The following is an 18866-nucleotide window of genomic DNA, read 5'->3' on the forward strand; positions in this document are numbered from 1 at the left end:
AGCACTGGTAAATGAAAACCCTTTTATTGGGCCCATGCACAGCCATCATCGGTAATTTTTCCATGCACTCACAGGCCAAAATAAATACCAACAGTAGTGTTCATTAAGTAGTTAGATCCAAATAATAAGAATTCATGTCCTAACAAACGAGTAACTTGAAAAAATAACACATAAATTGGAAGAAAAAATATTTTTATTTCCTTCTTAAAAACTACAAATACTGGGCCAGGCGTAGTGGCTCACACCTGTAATCCCAGCACTTTGGGAGAACGAGGCGGGCGGATCACGAGGTGAGGAGTTCGAGACCAGCCTGACCAATATGGTAAAACCCCGCCTCTAGTAAAAATACAAAAATCGGCCGGGTGTGGTGGTACACGCCTGTAATCCCAGCTACTCAGGAGGCTGAGGAAGGAGAATCACTTGAACCTGGCAGGCGGAGGTTGCAGTGAGCCGAGATCGCGCCACTGCACTCCAGCCTGGGTGACAGAGCGAGACTCTGTCTCAAAACAAACAAACAAAAACTTCGATTACTTGACAATAGGACATGTGTGCCTGTTAGACACAGAACAACTTCTCAAACTTGAAATCAGACTGAACACGCCACCCTCCTTTCCTGTTCCACGCTGATTTTTGTGCAGTGCTTGATCTGTATCACAACTACTAAAAATCCAACCCTGCAAAAATATGACATCATCAAAAGAAACGTGGCATGAGCTAATGTCAAAACTGTGAACTACCTTGAGCTAGTAATTTGTGACAGATACTGCTGTGTGTCCTTTAAAATTCTGAAATATCCCATGGTATACTTTTGTGTCTGTGGTGGTGCTTTGGGGTGCCTTGGTGCAGTTTGGGAACGTGTGTGTTTGTGTGTGTGTGTGTGTGTGTGTGTGTGTGTGTTGTGTGTGTACAGTCCCTTCCTCTCTTCGCAGATCCAGCACCCCGAACTAGGTGTTCTTGTGACTTAACCCTAGTTGTTGGTTTGGTGATAGTCAGTAGGGGAGAGAGGAGGAGCTGGGGGTAAGAGGGACAGCACAGTCTGCAAGCAACTACCCTCTAGCTAGTAGAAAAAGGCCACTTCTGCAGGCCCAGAGGGTTAAGAGGAATTTGGGGTTTCAGGGTTTTCAAGTGCACTCAGATGCCCCATCCTAAGGGTCAGGATTCCTTCCCAACCAGAACACTGACCTTAGCATAGCTGAGAGAGAATTCTACCCACCCTGGTGCTCTGCTACCCTTAAAATTAAGTTTTGGGTCAAAGCCTTAGATTTTTCCTCTTACTGTATATGTGTTTCCTTACATGCTGCTAAATAAATTTCCTTTTACATTTTGCCCCCAATTATCTTCCACCTTGCATCATCTTTCTCCAATCTATCAATGTTATTTACCAAAAGCCATCTGATGTTTGTCCTCATAATTAATAATTTCTCTGAACTTCTCAAAAGCCTAGTGCACCCACCAGTGTGTTCCCTTTGACAGGAATAGCATTCCAATTCACCACCAGTGAAAGTTTTAAGTTGCATAGCTACAGTGCATGCCAAGCATTATCAGTATTAGTGCTCCATCTAGCACCAGAATCGATTCTCATTGCCAGCCAGCCAGCCAGCCAATAATCCAGCTTCAAAACCTCACTGTAAAGTCTACTTTCTGAGACCACTCCTGGCACCAACTGTTTTGGGTAGGAGGCTTCCCAGGAAACAGACTCTCAAATGCAGATGTGCACACTGGAAGTTTATTGGGGAGTGCCCTCTGAACCAACAACTGTGGGGCAGTGAAAGATGTAAGACTGAACAGAGGAAGGAGTTGATCTGCACTGCAGTCACAGGAAGCCCTCAGCCAGACCCATGGGGGAGCTCTCTGGTGTTGGGATAGACTTCAAGGTTGGCTTGTCTTACAGCAAAAGCGCCAGGCATTTATATCCCTACACTGTATAGATATTAGATGTAAACTGCCCCTGAAGAGGAGGCATGACTTTGGGGGAGGCAACTCTTGGCTCAGGGCAATCGTGGAGTGGGACTCAGCTGCAGTCAGTTTTAGCTGCCAATATTCCCAAGAGCTAGGGGAACATGTGCCTGAAAGCGGGATCTGAAAGCCTAACCACAGCACCTGCCACACTATCACTGGACTATTACACCAATTTGGCTAATGAGGAAAGAGAATTAAGCATTTATGCTGCTTGATTAGGAGAAACTACATTTCATTGACAGTCAGTGAAGGCCAACTCTTCTTTGCAGAAGAGTACCAGCTAATAAATATAGAAGAAATAACAATTATTTTTTAATTCATCATTTTGCAACCCCTAATGAAATTATTGACTCAGACAAAGATTATCAAAGAATGCTAAAAGCATTAGGTAAAAGGTATTCACAATGTGCTCAAGTTTTTACCCTGTGATTACTTGCTCTTTACAAATGGAAAAAGCATACATTTATAGAGATGAAATCTAATAGGTACCGTCTTACCCAAGTAATCAGATTTAACATATTAAATAGTGAGACAACCTCACAACCTCTGGATGGGATGCAACATGAAGTACCCAGTACCATATACAATATTCTTGCTAAAAAATTTCTAACCAACACCTAATAAACCCTTAAGGTCTAACTTCCACTTACAGGAAATACAGATAGAAGACAGAAAGACGAACAATACCTGGGGGCCCTGCCCTTAAGGAGCTAGATTTATATGACATTCTAGAAAAGGTAGAATATTAGTGACAGAAAACTGATTTGCAGCGGTCAGTAGCCAGGGGTAGGAGGGCCTGACGGAACTTTTTATTTGAAGTGATGGAAACAGTCTATACTTGACTGTGGTGATGGTTTCAGGATTCTTTAAATGAACATTTAAAGAGGATGAATTTTATTGTATATAAATTAAACCTCAATTAACCTAACCCCTCCTCAGAAAACCTAAATGCTTAATCTGGTTTTTGAGAAAAAAGTGAGACTATTCTGTTGATTTTTTAAACAAATATTTTAAAGGACAAAAGTATTTTTAGATTGACATTTTATTTTCCTTTCAAGCCCAGAGGCAAGATTTTTCTCTTCTCTTGAGTTAGGAAACTAATTCATTTCACATTTCTACCTACCAGTATACCAACAGAGAAGTTTTTGCCTTAACATGTGTTTATACAATATACAGGATTCCACTGATGTAACAGCTACATGAATAAAATTACCACCTATGCACAAATACAGATGTACACATACAGATTCAATCCCACATTACTTCCTGACATATTCCTACAATAAATGACGTCTCTTCATAGCTTAAAACCATCCAGGGTGATCAGTGTCTACTGAATAAAATCTAATTCTTACCTTAGTCTTCAAGATGCCCCATCCTAGCCAAAGCCTCCATTTCCAGAATGAATTCCACTCCTGTCCTTCATGACACCTGCATTCTAGCTCTAACAGAATTCCTACTGTTACCTACATACAAACTGTGCTTTCCGATCTCTGCTGATGCTTTTGAGCCAGCCTAGAATGCCACACCTTTGTCATAGTAGGTTATACTTTCTTGGTCATTTCATTTAACACTTTTATAAGTATCTGCTTTTGTATCTTGCACTTCCAGATAGACAGTAAAGTCAAGTCTAGAATCTGTGTCTTATGAATTTGTGTCTTATAAATTTTTATAGGGCCAATGGTTAGTGCCAAGTAATAATCCCTGAGCAAGCTGAGCATGGTGGCTCACACCCATAATCCCAGCACTTTGGGAGGCGGAGGTGGGAGAATCACTTAAGCTCAGGAGCTCAAGACCAGCCTGGACAACATGGTGAGACCCTGTGTCTACAAAAAATAAAAAACAAGCCGGGCGTGGTGGTGCATGCCTGTAGTCCCAGCTACTGGAAGAGACTGAGGCAGGAAGATCACTTGAGCCCAAGAGGTTGAGGCTGCAGTGAGCCACGTTCGCACCATTGCACTCCAGCCTGTCTCAAAATAAGTAAAATAAAATAATCCCTGAACTTTTGCTAAAATGACTACTTAACCTCTTACAACCAAAATCCCATGCATCTGAAGGATGGACTCAGATACCATTTCTAACAAGAAAGAGATAAAGCAGCTGAAAGAACTAAGGGGGTTAAGTTTAGATTCCCTATTTTGGTCACAATCCCCTCTATTGTTTTCACTAACATTGTTCTACAACTTCAGGACCCACATACCCTGACTCCTCTTTATCTTCCAGTCTATCAGTTCCCTCTTGGCATCACTTTCCTTTTGACCATATAGTCAAACACTGTCCCCAGAACCTTCCATTTCTTTTTTCTTTAACCCTAAATCAACTCAACTAGGTTTTCTCCATTTCTACTTTGTGTGGAAAAACATACAGTGCCATACTGGTTGGAATTTTAAATGTGATTTTAATAATAACAACAGGTAACATTTCATGGGCACTTACCAGGTGCGGACATAATGTCCTTTTGATAACGCTATAAAGTTACAAGTAAAGAAACAGACAAAGAAAGTCTAATTAACTTGCCCAATTTAACACAAGTAGAAAAAGGTAGACGTGAACTAAGGGAGTCTACCTCCAGAGCTCTAACATTTAGCCACTGTGCTATGGTGCCTCCCAAATGCATGGTTATACCACCATTCACATTTAGAACAGATCAAACATTCCTTTATACATTTCCTGTCCAACCCCTTTCCCCAAGAGAATGTTCCGATTTTGATTGGCCTCATTCATCCAAAAATATATCTATTCAGTCACTGGATAAATGAAAGAGTTATTCCCACATTCTACACAGTCATTGAGACCAAAAATAAAAGAGTAAGACATGATCCTTGCCTTCTCTTCAAGTCCCCAAACTCCTCACTCTCAGCAAAAAAACAAAAAACAAAAAACAGTAACTAATATTTCATAGCAGTCAACATGCCAAGCACACACATTGATTCATTTAATCTACAAAAAAATTCATGTTACTATTATGATCCCCATTCTACATATTTTAAAAACTGAGGCATAGAAGTTATGTAACATACTCAAAGTTACACAGCTAGCAAATGACAAAACCAGGATGCAAAACCAGTCTAGCTTCTGTGCCCAAGCTCTTAACCACTTTGTTAGACTGTCATCAAAGTCACTGAGTCCATTAGGTTTGAAACTCTCAACTTCTCAACTGTACACCTAAAGCAAAGAGTAATTAATTCATTTGACATTGACTGATAACACACGCATCATGTTTTTGTTTCTTGAACACAAGCTTGTTCCCATTTCAAGGCCTTTATAAATTCCCAGAGCATTCTTCCTCTACATCTGCCTTCTCATCATTGCAATTCAATTTAAATGCCAACTCTCAAAGAGACATTTCCTGACCATGTTACCTAAAATTGCCCTATCACATGAAATAGGTTTTATTGCCTTCACAGTTACTTATTACTAAGTGAAATTATGAGTTGTCTATTTCTCCCATTGGAGTGGATTTTCCAAGACAGCAGTGACCTTGTCTATCTTGCTCACCACTGCATCTTCAGCATCTGCAATAGTGCCTGGCACAGAGTAGGCACTTGATGTTTACAGAATTCATGCCAAAAAATGTGCTAGACATTGGGATTATCGAAACGAATAGGATATGATTCCTATCCTCAATAAACTCCCAGTCTTCATATTTACAAGTACTTACCTCCACCCCTTCTATATTAACTGCTCCTTTTTTCAATGGCTAACCTCTCCACCTGTCACCTTAACTCTGTCCCTGAGATCCCTTTGACCTCTTCCTCTCCCTGAGATCCCTTTGACCTTTTCCTATCAATTATCCCCTCTCTCACTTCTTCACTCTGTCTCTCCATTTAGCCTCCCATATTTGCATATCCCACCCAACCTCCTACACTTGAATATCCTTCCCTCAACTTTGAAATCCCCTTGAGTTACCAAAAACACATTCCATTCACTCCTCACCACATCCCTCTATTCTGACCACTTCCTCAAAAGTTATCAATGACCTGAAAACGGTTCTCACTTTCTTCAACATTTACCACTTCTGAGAATTTTCAATCCACTCTCCTAGAGCCACAGAGGCTACTGTCTCATGATTTTCTTCTTAATTTTGATTCCGTTTCCTTCAGTCTCCTTTCTCTCACACCTTTAAACCTGATGCTCACTAGAGCGTCATTCTCTATTATTGCTCCATTTAGTCTCTCTAAAAGATCTCATCTTCTCCTTTAACTTAACTAGTGTCCCTATACAAATAATTCTATCATTCATTCAGAGCCGAAACCCCAGGTCTACTTTCCCCAACATCTTTAATAAGAAATGTGATTTAATTCTTAATCAAATCATCAATAGAGTAGTTCCAGGCTACTTTTTGTAATAAAATAATGTGAACTTTAATAAACAATAATGTTGTCCTGAACAAGCATTAGCAGGCAATATCATAACGTAAGGCTGATTTCCATGAGTAGTTCTTGAAATACTTGAACTAATTCTTCATTACTTTTCATTGACAGCTTGTACAAAAATGGACCAAAGGCTAAAAAATCATTCACAAATTTTATGTGATTAATCTATGTTAATTTTGTCTAAAACCGTTAATATAGTTCTAGATACACAGAAATCATATTACACTAGTAGTAGAAAGTCAAAACAGGAATATACCAGTCAAAAAGTATTGCGTAAATCTGGAAACCATACACAAAATAAATTTAAATTCTTTGAGAGGAGTTTGTAAAGATGCTCCTGCGGTGCCATAATTTAGAGATTTACAGATCAAAATTATACCTAATTATCAGGGCAAACTGTCTCACGTAGTTTTGTGCTATTTTCAAAAACATTATCAAGAAACAGACTTGTGCCATTCTGGCCTTCAGTTCAGATAGCAAAAAGTAGTTACACACGTTTACATCCATATGGTAAAACTACTGCTGTGCCCAATCCTGTAAACAATCACAGACATGAGAAAACTGGTTAACCTAGAAAAAGTGTGAACAAAGCTCCAGCTTTACAACTGTCTCCAACAGATAAGCCATGACACCTAGTGATAAACTACAAATACCTGACTTACAGCCTCGTCCCTTTCATAATGGGAGAAAAAGACATCTAACAATTGCCTAATAAATTGCACATTCAATAAATAACAGTAAACTCTTTAACTCATTTTGACATTTTCCTACTATGTTTTCCCCGTGTACTGCAAGAAGCTGTGGGAAAAAAAAAAAAATGAAGCCAACTCCCAATTACCACTGTCAAAGCTGGTGAAACAAGTCAGTCACCATCCTTCAGGGTATGCGGCACGTAAGGGCATGGAAAAGAAAACAATAGGAGAGCCCTCAGCAAAAAAAAGCTCCCACATTTTAAGAAAAAGAAAATGAAACTAACTGAACATCTACATCAAGGAAGCTGAAGGTGCAGTCAGCCTAAGTAAAAGAGATAGATCTACGCGCTATTCAGATTTTCTAGCTAGTGGCACTTGAACGCTGTACCAGCTGTCATATTCTGAAGTTCTGCAGTTTTCCCCCCTTCCCTACAAAACCCTCTCTACTCTAAAGCCTGTAAGTAACAGAGGAAATCGAACAGAGGATGAAGAGAAATGGCCGATGGGACATCAGATCACAAGAGCAACTGCAACCTCATTTCTAGAAGACCAAAAGGCCCGGTTATCAAAGCACAGCTCTAAAAATCTCCATCAGACACCTTTCGCATCTCCATCTGCGTCCCTTATTCATAAATCTTTTCAAACCAAACCTCACGCCTATACCTCGGGCCTGCTTATCCAAAACTCAACCAATCTATACCATGACTCCTCTTGGTGAAAGGCAGATTGAAGGGAGGTGGAAAGGGCTGGAAGGAATGTCATGGGAGAGGGGGCACGTGCAAATAACATTGCGGCAGAGACACTGAAAACGCCACTTCCCTTGCCACTCTTGCAATTCTCTCCGTGTATCATCCTCTCACCCTCTCTACCCCTGTCACCTCCTACCTCAACGATACACACACGTGTCACAGCCGACCAGCACCATCGCCTTTTCCAGCATCACAGGCTCCCCTACCACCCCTCACTATCCCCCCACATAGGCAGACAGACAGACACACACACACACACACACACACACACACACACACACAGAAGAAACTGCAGCCACCGCACCCTCCTATCTCGATAAGTGCTCCTACCAACCGACATCCAGAACGGGCTGAAAGCTCAATAAATGCGCAGGTACACACACGCACGCACACACACACGCGGGTGCACGCGCGGCATGGGGCGCAAGGAAGGGCACCCTGGGGACGCACCTGGAGGCTGGGTGTCCAGCGCTGCCGCCCCCCTGGTCCCTGTCATTGAGCGCAGCTGTATAAATCCTCCGGTAGCGGTCGGCCAGGGCCCGGCCTGACAGCAGCAGCTGGTAGTGACCCCGGGAGTCCGCGGCGGGTAGCCCCAGCCCTAGCCCCGCAGCAGCCACGGAGCCGTCGGGAACCGGCATGAACAGCGCCCCCGGCGCCGGGGAGGAAGAGAAGGTGGCGGCTGGGTAGAATCCGTCCCCGCCGAGCCCCGAGGAGGCGGCGGCGGGGGAGGCAGTCGCTGCGCACATCATCATCCTCGCCGCCGCCGCCGCCGCCTCCTCGTCCCCGCGGGCCGGGCGGGCAGACACGCGCGCGCACACACAGCCCTTTTCCAACGACGACGGCTCCGGCGGCGGCCTCTGCCTCCCGCAGCAGGGAGACTACAAAGACAGCGACCTCCTTCTCCTCCTCCTTCTTCTCCTCCTCCCCCCCGCGCCGCCCTCGCCGCTACTGGGGCCGCTCATCTAACCCCGCCACCCCGGGAGTGTGAGGAGGAGGCGGTGCCGCCACTGCCGCCGCCACCACCGCTACCACCGCCGGGGCTACCCGCAATGGGAAGCTGCCGGCCTCACAGAGCATGCGCCACTCCTCGCACATGCTCAGTAACTGCCGCCCCTTTTCCTCCCCACCCCCTCTCCAACACCACTCCCTCCGCCTCGGGGCTTTGGATTTGGGGCGGTTGGGTTGTGCGGTATCTGAAGTAGTCCACTTCTCCGGGTTTTACTGGCAGCTTGAAGAAGAGTAAGGAAAGTGCTGGGGAGGCTGTCAGCTACTGGCGTTCGATTTCAGGTTCCCTCCAGGTGGAAGAACGAGGACCAGAAAGCAAGAGGGAACGTGCCCATCGCCAGAGGAGGAGTGGCACGCACTCCTGCTACCTCTTCTCCAAGGCTCTGCTGCCAACAGGAAGATTTCGTGTGAATTGTGCTTGTTAATTCAGAGTTTAAGGCAGAGAAAACCATCCCAATTAGAGGTGCCTTTAGCGATCTTATTTTATATGGTTTTTGTCATTAGGATTTAAGCTTGTTTAACACAGCTTTTACTTACAAAGACAGGTAGTAATCTAGCACATTCTTTTTTGTGTGTGAAAGTAGAATTAACAGATAGGCTAGTATTCACAAGCCAGAGTCATTCCCAAATTCTTGTTCTCAACGGAGCAATAATATTTTTTAAATTACTCTTTTTTGTTGACTCCTCACTCACCTAAGAGTGCACTTTTATCTCTTGGCAGTGGTCATTTAATGGTTTATTTTTTTCTGCCCAAACTTACATTTTTAAAGATAATTCTTGAATACGATCTGAAACAATAATTGTGACAGAGACTGTATAGCATCTGAAAATGTCAGATCCATCACAGATCTTGTTGTTATCTATAAAAAAGTAACATTTGCTCACTCCTTTGTTCCAAGCGAACCTACGAACCCCATCTAAGTATATGCTCTAGAAATATACGTGCCAATGCACTTTGATTCCTACTACATTTTATCCTTTTACTCTCAATTTGAAGTTTCCTAATTTATAGTCCTGACAAAATAATTTATAAGTTCTGTCATCCCAGTACTGTATCTTTCATCTATGTACTAGTTCTTATATCTGTGCCTCTTCTTCGGATGGCCTTCTCTTAAAAAAATAAAATAAATTTTAAAAAATCCTCCTTAGTGTTTGAGAAGTGCAAACAACAGGGAAGAGGAAAGTAAATTAATTCTAGTTTTAGGGTCGAAGGTTGCTGAAAGCAATGCATTTTTTCTGAAGCTTTAAATAATAGATGGATTTCATTTAGTTTTTTTAAAGATAATTAGCAGTGGGATAAACATAGGAACAAAGGACAGACATGTGGAATCATAGTATTTTAGTACTGTAATTAGCCCTGTTAAGTCTTTGTATTTGTCTTGTTCCCTTACCTATCTTAAGTTCCTTCAGAGCTTGTTGTTTTTGTGTCTTCTTCAGCCACTTCAGGACTTTGCATGTAGTAGGTATCCAGTAAGTATTTATTAGGCTAAATTTCTATCCTAATGCTTCAGCCCAGTTAAAGACCTCAGTGTCGACCAGGCAGCCCCTAACCCTGGAGTGAGAGCCAAGACAATGGTGTAGAGGCAGCTAAATTCTAAGAATTCTAAGGCCTGACAGGTAAGCAATGAGAGGGGCCTATTACTATTGCAAGACCTAGCAGGGTAGCTAAAAGGCTCTGAAATCAGACAGCCCTGGAATTGGATCCTGACTCTGCTACTTAATACTTGTCTGGCTTTGGGCAAATTATCTCCTCTGAATAATGCTCAAAAGAATACCCACTACATGAGATTGAGGGAGGACTTAAAGGATCTAGGATGTCCAGCTTGGCACATGAATTTTCACAAATGGCAGCACATACTAAACAAAACACTAGGTTTTCCGTAGGGTAGCAATGGTATCTGTTTAACCATCACAGGATCCTAGCCCAGAGTCTAGCCCTAAACAGGAGGGAAACAGATATTGGCTGAATGAATGAATGTTGCTTGCACAGAAAACATTTACAGCGCCGGCTCAGGTGGTGGAATGTGCAGTCACTGCCCATTTAGAGTTTCTAGTGGACATTGACCCGCGTGGCTGCCCTGGTCTCCGGGCTCTTCCCACCATTCATTAATTTCGCTTCAATCTTTACTGCTGTTCAGTCCCAGACAGGCCCCTTCGGAGCCTCATGGGTACACTCAAAACCCGGAAACTGGATAACTTCCTAAGAAGCCCGATGTCATTGAGCTGCGCAACTAGGCGTGCGCAGAGTCGCACACATGCTCACTTAGGTACCCGAGGGTGGCATTTCTGTTGCGGTTGGCAGCGTTTCCTTCCACGGCAGCGGCAGCGGTCGCTCTCCTCAAAATTGATAGCCAGTGCAGCGTTTTTTCTCCTCCTCCTCCTCTTCCTGCCTCCGCACGGCGCGCTCCCCGGTCCCTGTAACTGCCACAGCTACCGCCTTGGCAGCTGGGCAACTTGGAAGGCTCCCCTGGGATAGCGGGGGAGTGGGGCGCATGCCAGAAAGAAAAAGGCATTTGGAGTCACCCTTACTTCTATTGTCAAGGGGACGTGAAGCGGAGTGTTGTCACAAGTCGCGAGGGTCGCCTGAACCGTCGCTGCAGATCGGAGACGTGGGTTTCTGGCAATATGCAAAGCAAGCGTCCCCTCCCGGCGCTCCTGCGAGCTCTACTACTGAATGCCTTACGCAGCCCATGTGTTTGGGGAAAGAGGGGGACCAATACAGAATGAAAAAACACAGAGGGCTTTGCTTTTCTTTCCCCACCCCACCAAGCGCGGCCCCCGTGCTTTCGGCGCTGCCATCTTAGTTCCTCCAGCGGCCGGGCTGGGCGTGTGTGCATTTGTGTGTACAGGGAGGGCTGCAGCCGGCGGGGCGTGGGGGCCGCCTGGGCGGCTTGGGTGTCGGAATGGGCTAGACAGCAGTTCACCCACGACACATCCGCCCGCAAAGAATAGCATTGAACTACGGCAAATCCTGCCTGTGCCCATTTTATTACGGGCGTAGTATGTTTTAGTCTTTGTGGTTGGTATGCTCATTTCGCAAAAGAGATCTCTCTGGCCTGTGCCCATGTAATAAGACTATGGCTTCATCTTTCACCTTGTGATCACAGATTTAGTCGTTCTTTTCCACTTAACATTGCAAACCTGGAAAACAGTTTTTTGAACTCTTATCACATTTACATTTTTCCTACTCTCATCTTTAACGATTTTGTTTTTAAAGGAAGCTACCCGTGCTGATGTAGTAAATAGCAGGGCAGGAACCATAACGTATGTAAGAGGACAGATTAGTGTTGTTTGTTAGTTTCATTTAAAGGGTTAATATTGTACTAAAGCTACAAGATTACAAACACAGGAAGTATGTATATTATCAGGTACATCAAGACTGCTGAAAATGCTGTGGTCAAGTCTGCGTTTGTTTCCTGGATTTGTACAACAATATATTGGAGAATTTAAAAACAAAATTGGTAGCTGAGAACAATTTGGGAAAAAAAAAGGAAAAAGCTTAGGCTTGAAGAGTGAAGACATGCTTTACTCTTCAGTGACCTTGCTTTTTAAGGGTAGTAAGATGGTGCATTCTTAACAAATATATTGCACCTTAAAATAAAGTATATTTCATATAATATATTTAGTACTCCAAGCTGCAGGGAAAAATTCAACATGGCGATCGAAATTATTTTAAACATAAATTACATATTGTATCCTCTGATTATCTTAACTTCGTGCTTTAAACAACTATATTTTTAGGGCCTTGGGATATTCAGTAATTTGTAAGCATGATGAGTTAATGTTTTTCTTTTTTATTCATAGTAGTTTTAAAAGATGTAAATTATATGTCCAAGTTTTTCCACATCCCAAAATTTAGGTTCCAGGGATCCTAAGTTATATATTGACATTTTCATCCTTGAAAAATTATTCTAAAATATATTAGTATATGTTTTTTAAGTATGTGAATTCAATACTATACATCTGAATGCAAATCACATTCTTTCAAAATCTCATTGTTGTGATGCATTTAGCCTAGAGGATGTTTTCACAACTGATGTAAAAAGTTATATAAAGTATAATTGTCCTAAAAAGAGAAATTTTAAAACTATAGCATTTCAACCTTGAAAACTTTAGTATAGTTTATAAGTTATTAGATTAATCTTTTTTAAATTTTGTTATTTAAAAAATTTTGTGGGTACATAGAAGGTGTATATATTTATAGAATAGATGAGATATTTTGATACAGGCATGCAGTGTGAAATAAGCACATGATGGAGAATATGGTATCCATCCCCTCAAGCATTTATCGTTTGAGTTACAAACAATCCAGTTACATTCTTTCAGTTATTTTAAAATACACAATTAAGTTATTATTGACTATAGTCACCCTATTATGCTATCAAATAGTAGGTCTTATTCGTTCTTTCTGATTTTTTTTTTGTACCCATTAACCATCCCCATCTCTCCTCCCCAAACTCCTCATGACTCTTCCCAGCTTCTGGTAACCATCCTACTCTCTATGTCCATAAGTTCAATTGTTTTGATTTCTAGATCCCACAAGCAAGTGAGAACATGTGATGTTCGTCTTTCTGTGTCTGGCTTATTTCACTTAACATAATGATCTGGAGTTCAATCCATGCTATTGTAAATGACTGAGTCTCATTCTTTTTATGGTTGAATAGTACTCCTTTGTGTATGTGTCTACCATATTTTCTTTATCCATTTAGAGGTTGATGGACACTTACATCAATAAGTTTGCTTCCAAATCTTGGCCACTGTAAACAGTGCTGCAACAAACAGGAGCGCAGACATCTCTTCTATATACTGATTTTCTTTCCTTTGGGTATATACCCAGCAGTGGGATTGCTGGGTCATATGGTAGCTCAATTTTCAGTTTTTTGAGGAACCTCCAAACTGTTCTTAATAGTGGTTGTACTTATTTACATTCCCACCAACAGTATTCAAGTGTTTCCTTTTCTCCACATTCACGCCAGCGTTTGTTATTGCCTGTCTTTTGGATAGAAGCCGTTTTCTTTGTTGTCGTTTGTTTGTTTTTTGAGATAGTCTCACTTTGTCACCCAGGCTGGAGTGCAATGGCGTGATCTCAGCTCACTGCAACCTCCGCCTCCCGGGTTCAAGCGATTCTTGTGCCTCAGCCTGCCAAATAGCTGGGATTACAGTCACGCACTGCTGCACCTGACTAATTTTTGTATTTTTAGTAGAGACGGGGTTTCGCCATGTCGGCCAGGCTGGTCTCAAACTCCTGACCTCAGGTGATCCGCCCCCCTTGGCCTCCCAAAGTGCTAGGATTAGAGGCGTGAGCCACTGCACCCGGCCATAAGCCATTTTTAACTGGGGTGATTTTAGATTGATCTTTATTACTAAAATCAAATAGTAAGAGGATAATTGAAATTCTCACATAGAATAGCAACTGTGTCGTATTAATGTTTCCTTTAAATATATTTAATAGGGTTATTGCCAAATCCAGATAACCAGATATAACTAAATGGCTCTAAAATGACTATATTAATCATGGTCTTTTTTTTCAAAGACTTTTACCTCTTTCATGCTACATCTTCTCATCAGTAAAGTGAATAATAACAGCACCTACTTCATTAGATTATTTGAGGATTAAATTAAATAATCTGTATAACTTACTTGCTTAACATACTACGTAGCAGGCCATAGCTATTATTGTCAATATTATGTTAATATATTAATGATCCCTTATTTGAGGGATGTCCTAATCTTGTGCTAGAAGAAGTAACAAAGCAGTTATACAATTTGAGTTATATAGATTTGGATTTGAAAGTTGGTTTTCTTGTTGTTTTCTTAACAGAGTCCTGTTCGCAAGTAAAGATTTACTGTGTCTTGACATGACAGGAAGAATAGAATCCAAAGACAATAGTTGTTTCCCTAAAATACCCATTCTTGTATAATTTGTTAACTCACAAAACACATTGCCTACCTTCATCAATTCAATAAGTGTTTTGAATTTTTACTGATGGATACATTTTGACATGTAACAGCCAAAACAGACTATAGTTTCTTCTCAAATGGCTAGTAGCTATGGTATCTCTCCAGGTTCAAAAACTACAAATCATCCATAATTTACATTTTCTGTAGGCTAATCTGAATTTAACGTCAAAATCTTGACCTTGCCTAGTTTGGCTTTCTATTTTGATGAATATTTCTACATTTATATTTAGAAAGTAAAAAGGAGCCAATTTACCAGTTCTTCATAAAAAAATTTTTCTTAAGAATATTTTGCCCCTTTTTTGATCTCATATCAGATTTGCCTTCAAACTAGACCGGAAGCTATTTTAAAAGTATTTAGAAGATAAAAGTCATAAAAAATATTTCACAGCCTTCCTAAATTAATTTGTGGTGACAGAATTTTCTTGGATAGACAATCTTATCTATTTGATGCCAAATTGTTGTGAACTGAATTAATTGCTAATTTTTGTGGTGCAGCAAAGACAACACTGCTGGCAGAGAAAAACTGTGGCATCCCTGCAGGTACTTCTAAAGTCTACCTCAATGTTGGTAGGGTGGTGTGCCAGGAATCTGCTTATTTGCTCTTGAGTCCATTCCTGTCCATTCTCCTGCTCTGCTCTGTACAGCAGGGGAATGATCCCTGCAAATTCCATTTGTCAGGCTTCCCTTGCCAGCTAGTTTCAAATTAGCTTCAGCCTGGGGGCGAAATGGGTGACTGGCAAGTAGGCAGCAGGAGAATCAATCTCTCTCTCTCTCTCTCTCTCTCTCTCTCTCTGTCTCCCCACTTTAGGCAACATCTCCTCCGTGGCTCCAACTCCTGCTGAACAGCTTCTCCTTCCACGGTCCAGCTACAATCAGGTAACCTCTTGTAGAGCCAGTTCTCACTGAGCAGACCCAGCTCGTGAACCCTGGTAGCAGCATTTTCTCCTTGGTGTCTCCAGCCCTAGGGACTGTAGATATCTCTGTCCCTTGTTTGGCTTTTCTATTCCTAGAGTAGCATTGCAATTAGTTCCCCATATTCAATTCTCTGTCTTAATGACCTGGCATGCATTTATCTGTTTTCCTGATTGGACCCTGAATGGTACAGATGGTCTTCCATCCAAATAATAAACCTGATTTGGTTTCTCAGCCAAAGGATGGCATTTTATCATCTTTCATCTGGTCTTGAAAGCTTGCGGATCTGACTTCAAGCAGCAAAACAGAAATCTGCTTTGAAAATATTAGTTGGCTCACTCACACCCATTCTAAATCCCCTTCTTCCTTGCCTGCCTCCACTCTGGATGCTGGAAAAAGTGAAATATTTTCTCTGCGAGTCTCTCCTACACCTAGAGTTGGCATTGTGACACAATTCAGGACAGCACAATGAGAGAAAATCTTCTGGTACTACTTCTCTCTCTCTCCGTTTCTTTCTACCTAAAAGATGGACAGAATGGCTGATGTTCATAGCCATGAGACAAGAGGCATGAGATAAGGCCAAGAGCATCACAAATATTGACGCCGATGTCATAGAACCATTGAACAAAGTTTCAAACTTATTTTTATACAAGGTAAAAATCAAATTCCTAATTGTCTCAGCTACTGTTGATGAAGTATTCTACCTGATATACCAACTCTAGCATCTTCTCAGGACGCATTCCCTATCTAGAATCTATCAGTAATCTGTCTGAATGAAATATATATTTATGGAAAATACTTAAAAGCGTAAAAACCCATTCATTCCCCTGGGTCCTAAATTTTCTTCCTTTAGTCAAGTCAAAACATCAGAAAGTTCACTGAACTGTATTTTATATGATGGCTTTGGATTTTATTAAAGATTACTACAGTAGTATGCCTCCCAGATACCCCTTCAGGTATGAGGCTCTTATTCCCCAGCTGTTGAGAGTGTTGAATGCTGGCTGCTCAAAGCTAAACCCCTGCCCATAAGTTGCTCTTGGCCTTAGGGAACTGCCTTATGCCAGGTTACAACCCCTTTCCAGAGGGTGTCTGCATCAAATAACTGGTCAAAGTGGTATACAAAGACCAGGCACTCTTACCTTAATTCAGAGTGATTTTGAAGAGCCATCCCAGCTCCTAGAACTCTGTGCAATTAGCTAAGGCCTCTGTTGCAGTTACATCACAGTTCCATTTTTCTCTCTCAACTGATCCTGCTTTTCTCACTCATTCACTAGTAGTATTGTCAGAACTCTACAATAAACTTCTTGTATGCCAGTCTACATCTGTTTCCCAGTCTCTTTCCCAGGGAGCCCAACTTAATTCAGTTGTAAGGGGAGTGGTCTAAAGAACCAGACTCTAAAATGGAATTTTGGAGCTGGATTATCCACTGGTTAGGTGGCAATGAGGGCCCTCTGTAATGGACGGTTTCTAAGGTGACCTCGTGATCTCTATATCCGAATATCTGTCTTTGTATAAACTTTTCCCCTTGTGTGTGGGTAGGACCTGCAAATTCCTCCTAAACAATAGAATATGGCAAAAGTGACAGGATGTATTTGATTATATTTATGTAATTGAGTTGCATACTACTGTAACTGTGTTGCTGGGACCCTCTCTCCCTTAGTGGCTTTGAAGAAGCAAGTTGGCATTTTGTAAGCCATCACACAGAGAGGTTCATATGATAAAGTGGTTAATGGTAGCTTCTGGCCAACAGCCAAAGAGGAACTGAGTCCTCAGCCTGGCAGCCTGCAAGGAATTGAATTCTGCCAAATACCATATGAGTTTGGATGTGGTTCCTTTCCAGTTGAGCCTCAGATGAACTGCATCCCCAGCTGACATCTTGATTAGAGCCTTGCAGAGGACAGTGATAAGTCATGCCCAGACTCCTGATACACAGAAACTAGAAGACAATGTCATTTTAAGTTTGTGGTAATATTGTTATGCAGCAATAGAAAACTAATAGGCTATCACTGATGATGGATGGATAGAATATGGAGCATTGATAGCCCTGACGTGGTAAGTATAGCTGTGCAATTGCTGAAACTTTCACTGGAGATGGCTAGGATGAGAGACCTGTGGATGTGAACTCGCCTGCAGATGCAGTAGCTCAAGTTTTGAGAGGTTCAAGGAAGGTGTTAGTTATAAAGTTACTGGAATTAGATTCCCCTTGTTGAGTGCATAGATGTCTGAGGCATGCCAGATACCTCCTACAAGGTAAAGGGTAAATTATCTCATCTTGTTCTTCTTATCTTTTTTCTTTATTTTCTGAAGGCACAATATTTACTTGAAAATATTGCTTTGAGACATTTCCTGAATGACACAGATGACTGACAGCTTTAAGTGATGCCCAGAACAGAAAAAAAATTCTGCATCCTTTCTAGGCTGTGCGAAAAGCACTTCTGCTCCTTGGGCCATACGACATGACAGAACCTATGAAATTACAGATGTCAGTGACAGGAAAAGATGCTTTGGAATTAATGGGAAGTTTCAGTGGGAAAATCACAAGGAAGAGCTTAAGGACTCTGGAGCAAAACCATGTGATCTTTAGCAAAAACATTGTACACTATTTGAAAAATGGCTCTTGGCATACTATTTGAGCTCTGAGAGAGACAGAATATCTTCCCTTGAGATGTCAGGTGATCACAAGATATGTCAAGTGGCTAGAACCACCCACTAGGAGCTGTGTTTTGTCAGACCCACCAACTCATAAGGTCCAGTGGGCCCAATGTCTACCTATGATAAGGTGGAGGTGATATACTCAGAACTGGGCATGGACAGGCCATAGCACAAGTAAGTTGCATGAGGATGAGGCCGAACACCTATATTGTCCCCCACTGTTGCACTGGTGCCTGTCTCTAAGCTCAAACATGTGGCTGTTTGGGTAGGGGAGGGAAACAGTTGAGCTTGATTCATGCATTGGTTGGCTTGGGAAGTGGGAGCAAGCTGAAAATGGACAGCTGTTGCACTGTGATTCTGACAGTGCAGGATCACTGGATAGTGATCAGGCAAAATCCTCTCAATGGTTCAGACTTTATACAGTATACATTCTCATTCATTTTGCACATAAGAGAAGTAGTCTGAAGTAAGAATATGTAATACTCATGGTAGTGGCAGATGGCTTGGCTCTTTGGTTGAGGGACTGAAAGAAGATTGGGAAGAAGAAGGTCTGTAAAAGA

The 18866-nt window shown here is 41.9% G+C and overlaps 2 protein-coding genes across 2 annotated transcripts in view; both read right to left on the reverse strand.

Moving 5' to 3' along the window:
- Positions 1 to 8620, reverse strand: part of MYCBP2 (MYC binding protein 2) — a 288978-nt gene extending 280358 nt beyond the window's left edge. Inside the window, exon 1 of the mRNA XM_032151244.2 lies at positions 8227 to 8620. Within this exon, the coding sequence (XP_032007135.1) occupies positions 8227 to 8528 (302 nt within the window). The 5' untranslated portion in view covers positions 8529 to 8620. The remainder of the gene's footprint in view (positions 1 to 8226) is intronic.
- Positions 8621 to 8637: 17 nt separating this feature from the next.
- Positions 8638 to 8816, reverse strand: LOC131383327 (uncharacterized). Its single transcript, XM_058437992.1, has one exon. It carries the CDS (start codon positions 8736 to 8738, stop codon positions 8655 to 8657), a length of 84 nt encoding a protein of 27 aa, XP_058293975.1. The 5' UTR covers positions 8739 to 8816; the 3' UTR covers positions 8638 to 8654.
- Between the last annotated feature and the right edge of the window lie 10050 nt (positions 8817 to 18866).

This window comes from Hylobates moloch, unplaced genomic scaffold, assembly GCF_009828535.3.
Source record: "Hylobates moloch isolate HMO894 unplaced genomic scaffold, HMol_V3 SCAFFOLD_4, whole genome shotgun sequence".
NCBI classification, from domain to species: Eukaryota; Metazoa; Chordata; class Mammalia; order Primates; family Hylobatidae; genus Hylobates; species Hylobates moloch.